This window comes from Simochromis diagramma, unplaced genomic scaffold (assembly GCF_900408965.1).
Source record: "Simochromis diagramma unplaced genomic scaffold, fSimDia1.1 OVJJ01000302.1, whole genome shotgun sequence".
Classification (NCBI taxonomy): domain Eukaryota; kingdom Metazoa; phylum Chordata; class Actinopteri; order Cichliformes; family Cichlidae; genus Simochromis; species Simochromis diagramma.
In genome coordinates this window covers 15,054,906-15,062,232 of record NW_024386792.1, presented here as the reverse complement: position 1 = coordinate 15,062,232, position 7,327 = coordinate 15,054,906, and the positions used below count along the sequence as shown (strand labels likewise).

Sequence of the window (7,327 nt, the reverse complement as noted above, 5' to 3'; positions counted from 1 at the left end):
TAAGAAAACCATATAAATGAGTCCAGCCAGGAGGAGAAGACACAACAGAGCCAGAAACACTACAGCAGCTCTGCAGGAATCCTTTGCATGTCCAGACGCTGAAGAAAACCAGAAATATATTATTTGTTTGCTTCCAAATGAATGTACATTTTATCAAAGCTTCACATCACATCTATTAGAATGAGTTGAATTTTGACATGAGAATAAAAGCCAGCACAGCCTTCATCAGTACAAGCATTGGTTTTCATTACCTCAGCGCAGGTTTCAGTTTTCTCTTGAGGCTACCTTACTATTTGTATCCAAATACAAATAGAATGCAGTATTATTATTAGCAAGCTATGATACTGTTACCCAAATATAATCTAGGCATTGCTAAATTATTTCACCTCATTCACTTGAATGTGTTTCCCATAATAAATGTTAGACTAATAGTGATAGTACTGATAGCAGAAGTTATCATTGGTAGGCTTTCTTGGGTATTTATTTGGTAATTACATGTTATTCATTTATCTTTTACCTTTTTAATATGAAATTAATTATTACATCGTTTTTATGTCATTAGTACAGGGCTGAAAATAGTTAGACCACATTAATTTTTTTTGCTTTTTCTTCTTTAATGTGGGTCAAAGAAGAAAAATGATCATCTTTTTAAAAAGTCATGTTCTAAATTTATACACATATTTGCACACTTACCTCAGCAGAAGTTGATCATTGCAGAAGCGTACATGAAAAAATTTACTGTGACACTAACTCAAACCCAGTCACCAAATCATTGTGTACTTACACTGCATTATTTACACTTACATGCATGACATACCATATTGTTGCCTTATTTCATACACTGTATGTATTAACTTGGTTAGTACACATAGTTTTCTGGGGTTGCCAGTCACAAAAATTACACTTCTAAGCTGACTCGAATGGTTTCTAAACCTATGTGCTTGATCTAACAATTATTTCTTTGCAGTGTTATCACGTCAGTCAACACCTGGGTGAAAATTATCACAAAAATTCATAAACTTTCAATCAGGTTTTCAAACACATGTGTTATATTCCTCAACAGATGTATTACCTGAGGGTGCAGCATCAGTTTGGTTGTGAAGCAACACATTATCATAAACATTTTGTGAATCGTGTGTCTCCCACTTCTTCCTGCTGTGTTTTCCTGAAAATCCATCAACATTAGCATAGATATTATCCATTTCCATTCTAGAACTGTCGATGTCTAATGTGAAGGTGGCAGTTTGTAGAGAGTGCCTGTCTAATACTCTAATAAGGAACACCTTCTCAAAGAGGCCCAATTATGTGTGTCTGCTCAACAGGAAATTGATGACTGATGCAATTATTTTTAAAGGTGACTGTCTTTTTCTGTTTAACCTGTTTGCAGCAACTACTTGACTGCCGCTTCTATTTTAAATATACCATACAATACCGTATTACTTTATTTATTAAGCACTTTTAAAAACACCACCATGGCCTATCAATATCACCAAACATAAAAGACAAACACAGGCCGGAGGGTAACAGATATAGAAACACAAAACAGCAGTAGAAGTTAAACAATAAAGGAGTACACAAAAAGTAACTCAAGATGACAGTGAACTTTTCAACTGGTCCGAAGGCCAGGGCGTAAAAGTGTGTCATCAAAAGAGATTTAAAAATGGCAAAGAGAGAAGTCTGATGTGAAATTGTGAAAGCTCTATCACCTCTGAGTTTGTGTTGCATCTTTGGAACGAGCAAAAGCATCTGGTCTGCTGATCTTAGAGAACGAGATGGGACATATGTTTCCAGCAGCTGGCACAGATAAAAGGGGCCACAACAAGCCTTTTAAAATAGATTAGTAAACAAACTGGAAGCCAGTGAAGGGAGGCTAAGATTTGAGGTGGCATGATCTTGCTTGCTTGCACCACATAAAAATCAAGCTGAAGCATTTTACACCAGCCGTAGGCAAGCAATGCAGGCCTGGCAAATTCTGATAAAAAAGTACATGGCAGAAAGGTTATAAGAGCATGCATTAATCTTTCAAGGTTGCATTTGGACAGAAGAGGCATGATTATTGGTAAATACATTTATTGACCGTTACATACAGTGCTTTGAAAAAACAATTTGTGCCCTTCCTGATTTCTTAGTTCCTTGCATTTTTGTCACATTTAAATGTGAGCGTGTAGGTCTATTTTGAGACCTTGGCAAAGTGGTTACTCTTTGGAATAACTTGTACTTTTACACATTTGTTTGAACCAATTATCTTGAAATCTGCAGTTGTTTTATAAATGGATCCGAGAGACTTTCTCAACTTCTATCTTCCACTTCAATCTACAACGCTTAGATCTTCGGTGAGTTCTTGTTCTGAGTATCTGTAAGAGTGCTGTCAAAGTCGTCCTTGTTATGCAGCAAAGAAAATTCAACATGTAAAAAGAGAAATGGCAGACAATTAAACATACCAACCAGACTTTGTAGTTGTTAGTTATTTTAGTCATTTAAGATGTTGAACTGTGTGATCAAACTTACTGCACTTCACAAATTGTGTGTGTGAGTTTGAAAAACAGCAAAACTATCTCATCAATGTCACATATTCATATGCACATATGCAATATCACTGCTCACATATGCAGTATGCAGTCAAAGGATTGTGAGACAGCTTTCAGGCATTTGTACATGAAATGTGATTTTAAGCCTTCAGATGAGGAAGTGTATTTGCACGATGTTACTGGCTTACTTAAGGAACCAGTTTCTTTTCACAGATCCAGAAGTTTTGATTTTCACATGGTATGTCATTCCAGCTGTTTTCAAAATCAAAAAAATTTATTTCGACACAGTCTTCATTTTTTCCTTCAAAACCATTGGGTTCATCAGGTCCCCAGTAACTGAAAAAAACAAAACAAAACAGAGAATTTAATCCAGGATGCATGCAGCTCACTATAATGTGGACAAGTTAAAAAGTTAGAAGATTCAAATAGCTTCCTTAAATAAACTGCAGTAATCTGGCACAACAATATGTGAGGGCATTAGTTTTGCCACTGATTAAAGTAGAATAAAACAATAATGTATAAACCTTTTGCTCAGTGGAGTCCCATCCACCCATTTCCATGTCCCTTTCATGGCTGTCTCAGTTAGTCCAATCCACATGACTTTTTTAAAGTTTCTTGTAAAGTCCTAGCAAATTAAAAGTAAATAATTAATGGAACTAATCACGTATTTATGAGTTTCTTTCCATTATTATTAAGTCACATTTACAAACCTGCTCTTCTTTGGTGTTGATAATTGCCAGGTCTGCACCTCTCTGTAAACAGTCGTCTCTACTGTCTTTCCAGGATTTCGCAATAGAGGAAATATAATAGAAACTTGGGCGGAAATAGACCCATCCTTGTTGAAAATATTGATCTGTTGTTGGAGAAAAAAAACAACATTTAATATTTCAGAGATTAACACATAAATTTACATTAACAGTTTTATTCTAAAGTTCGGCTCCTGTTAAAAATTAGAACATTTTAAATGGTCAGCTTATGTAAAAAATCTCTTTAAGCAAAATTATCAGACTTCAGAGGCGGTCTTTGCTTTATTTATTTGTTTATTTATTAATTTGCTGTGATCAGTATGTTGTCATTTAGAGATGATATTCCTAATAAGGTCAACCCAGGGCCTTTGTGGTCACGGTTCAAATGCTTTGAGTCTTCTTAAGGGAAAGTGTTTGTTTTTTAAATAAAAGATAAACCGCAAGAATGCTGAACATAAGAGGCCTAAGAGGTATTATAGACTGCGAAAAGCACAGCAATTTAAGCAGAGGCCAAGAATAAGAATTATAAAGCTGGAAATGAGCTAAATAGATCTCCTTTAAGTATTGTAAGTCTTGCTTACAGCACTTACACAATGTTTGCTAATGAGGAAGGGCCTTGCAAGGGTAAAAATAGTCAAATACAAAAAGTGAGATGTAAAACGCTGTAACATGTTAAGTTTATGTTGGTGTAAATTTTCATTTAACTCTAGATGGTGAATAAAATCATGCTGCCTACCACAGAACAAAATCCTGCTGTAACCATTTGAATGTAAATATCATTTACAGCTTGAGAATGTTGCCTTAATTTGATTAGCGATAAAAAAGACTCCTTTATTGTAATATATCCTACATGATACCCAGGTATACCAAAGTGTTGATATTATTAACCCTTAGTATATATACATATATGTGTATGAAAGGCCTCTTTACAAATTTTACAAACTCATGCTTACCAGTGAGGTTTTTCAGCTCTTCGGTCTCCACTGTCTTAATACATGATGTTTTACTGTCTGCAAAAGCAGAAACATGTTGTCAACAGAATGTACGACAAGCACGCCCTACAAAAAAAAGCCTAAAATTACTTTTTCTTCAAACCGATACTGGAAAACATTTTGTGTCACAGTGAAATGTAAGTACCTCATGACTATGGCTTTATTTTGAGTTTTTTGGTACTCAAAAACTGAAACATGACTTTAACTGGAAAGTCCCTTTCTTTTTCTAACGCAATCTTTAGGGGTTCTTTGGTTGCATTTTGACTTGATGTTTTTGAATCTAAACTTCCTCAAATCTTTTTTCTCTGTCTGAATGTCAAACAACTATTAATTCTAGCAGTACATATTACAATTCCTTGCCCTCAGTATTAGTGAGCTAAATGAAAACTAGACACAGGATTACAAATGTTTCATCTTGTCATTAATCAATGATGTACACAGTGATAAAACAACAACAACAACAACAACAACAACAACAACAAAACTAAACTAGGGCAGTACTCTGTTCCAATATCTGATTTGTAAAAAAAGTGTTTAAACGTTTAATTACGCTACTTACAGAAAGCAAAACGCAGGGAGATGTTGATGGCAGCTTGGAGGATACACAGGAGTCCAAAGCTAACAGCAACCAGTCTGGCTAGTTTTCTCCCTGCAACACAACCATATAAAAAGTCCTCTTTAAGTAGCCTCTTTAAAGAAACAGGTCTGCAGAATTTTTGGGCTCACCTTACTCATCGAAACCTGACAAACTCACAAAACTGAAAGATATCTGCATTTCCATGTTTTCATTTAAATATTAGGCGAATATGCAGTATAAACAATGATTGTTTGGAAAGTTATTACAAATGAATTTTCTTTATGTGGATGATGATCCTGGTAAAAGCATTTTAGTTGAAAATTATGGGGATTAGTTATGTAAAAACAACTTGAAACAGTTACATCAATTTGCGAGCATGGTGGAGTAAGAATGTGTAGTGGTTTTGCAAAGGAAAGAGAGAACAGAATGCAGAAGATGGACACAGCATGGCACTTCTTTCCCTGTAACCCACGAGCGCCTTCGATGCAAGTTTCTGTATGCTTATGCGTTTGTAGTATTGATGGTCTACATTTTTTTTTCTGTGCAATTCTGTGAAAATGTTTTTTGTTGTTTACTCAATTGCTCTGTATATAGCTATACATCCCATACCCTGGTTCACTCTCCACCCCCAGCATTACTGTACATGAGAACTTATGTCTTTGTTTTTTTAAAATACCCATTAAATTAGAATTCACTTCGATGCACAATAGCAGTTAGTTAGTTCATAAATGATAGTTTGGTAGAGTAGGAATTGACTAATATAAACAGAAATGGAGAACAGAGTTCTACATTCTGCTGTCACTCTGCCAAAGTTTCTAAACATTTCCTGTTTTGTTTTGTTTGTTTGTTTGTTTTTTTCAAAAATCTTCTAATTTTGGTGGCACTGACTTCTTCATTCATTCAAAAAAAGTTGAGTTCTAGGAATTCGAGGTTTTGGGTCCATCCATTCGCTTCTGCTTGTCCTTTTTCAGGGTCGCAGGGGGCACTGGAGCCTATCCAAGCTGTCTTGGGGCAAGAGGCATGGTACACCCTGGACAGATCGCCAGTATGTCGCAGGGTTAACACATAGACAGAGACAACGATTTGCGCTCACATTTACATCTATCGGCAATGTAGTTTTTCTAATTAACCTATTCCCACTAACTACATGTCTTTTGACTGTGGGAGGAAGCCTGAGTACCCACGCAAACGCGGGATGAACATGTAAACTCCACATAGAAAGACCCCAGCCTGATGGTGGAATTGAGCTCAGGACCTTCTTGCTATGAGGCAACAGTGCTAACCACCGTGCTGCCCAAATATATACAGAAGGGAGAAAAGCTCATTATTAGGTCACAAAACAGCAAAATGAATAAAATGACATATTAGATCAGTAAGAGTTTTCATTGCAAAATATGTACACATCAGTAACATGTGTACATCAATTATTGCTTCATTTAAAATATACCTTTAAAAATGTGTTTTTTTCATTGCTATTAAAGAAAAATTCAAAATGATTTATTTTTTACCTGGTGCAGCAGCAGCAGCCCCTTGACTGTGTTTATTAGAGCGACTTCTGGCTGACACATCAGGCAGATTTGCATAATCCATAGTAATCTCTAGTTGCTCTCTATGGGCAACTCTTGCCATCTTTTAAACAACTGCCTGGAGAGTGTCAGTGATTATGTAGAATCCACTTCTTCTTTTATACTTTTCTGTTTGCTTGTTTCCTCTTTCTGTCCTTCACTTTGCTCAGTATTACATAGGTTTTACCCTTCACCCCCCACTTCCAATGGACCAGTTCCTCTGGGGGAACACCCAGTGTTCCAAAACCAGTAATTCTATTGGGGGGGGGGGGGGGGGGGGGGGGGATTTGTCTGCCATAGTTAATAGTGATTTGTTGCAGGTGGCAGGGTCTCCCAAGGAAAACTAATGCTAAAAGCAGTTCTTTAGAACACTATGGAAAAGGCAACAGTGGTAGTGGGTCTGGTAGTCTGGCCTTTCCCGATGATGATCAGCCAGGGCACATGGGCCAGCCCTGCTATGCATCCACAACCGACGGGAGGAACCATAGGAGTTTGATCCAGTGTGGATGAGGTGGTGGTCAAATTTGGAGGACTCAGTGATTTAATCTATTTTAAATATATTTATAACTAACCTTTATGGATTGCTTATGAATAATTTATGCAGAATTGTACCTCGAGCCTTTAAAGTGCAGCTGTTTTCTCTTTTATTTAATCAATTCCTTTGCTTCCTGTAATACCTTGTGAACCTTCTTCCTTTTTTTTTTTTAAAGTAACCCATAAATAGGGTTGGACTAGTAATTTGGTATATATAAATAAAACTGAATTGAATTGAATGAGTCATTATATATATTTTGCACTTTTTACAGGCTACAAGCCAGCCTATAGCCTGGAATTATACAGGCTACAGGCTGGCTTGAAGGGCAACTGTGCACTGGCCCTACAAGCACTGATAGCAGCCCATTGGTTAATTTTTATTACA

At 36.4% G+C, this 7,327-nt stretch overlaps 1 protein-coding gene across 1 annotated transcript; it reads right to left on the bottom strand.

Moving 5' to 3' along the window:
• Positions 1-602: 602 nt before the first annotated feature.
• Positions 603-6,603, bottom strand: LOC120729229 (CD209 antigen-like protein E). Its single transcript, XM_040024770.1, has 7 exons — positions 6,352-6,603; positions 4,826-4,915; positions 4,228-4,284; positions 3,239-3,381; positions 3,053-3,153; positions 2,717-2,864; positions 603-2,379 (listed from the first exon to the last, which is right to left on the bottom strand). The coding sequence occupies exons 1-6, from the start codon at positions 6,470-6,472 to the stop codon at positions 2,717-2,719; spliced, it is 660 nt and encodes a 219-aa protein (XP_039880704.1). The 5' UTR covers positions 6,473-6,603; the 3' UTR covers positions 603-2,379.
• Positions 6,604-7,327: the final 724 nt, after the last annotated feature.

Excerpts from the sequence above, each read along its gene's own strand:
- LOC120729229 (XM_040024770.1), bottom strand. The coding sequence starts at position 6,472 with ATGGCAAGAGTTGCCCATAGAGAGCAACTAGAGATTACTATGGATTAT. Across the intron at positions 3,382-4,227 it reads AGAGCTGAAAAACCTCACTG|ATCAATATTTTCAACAAGGA; the intron begins GTAAGCATGAGT and ends CTCCAACAACAG. Across the intron at positions 2,865-3,052 it reads GGGACTCCACTGAGCAAAAG|TTACTGGGGACCTGATGAAC; the intron begins GTTTATACATTA and ends TGTTTTTTTCAG.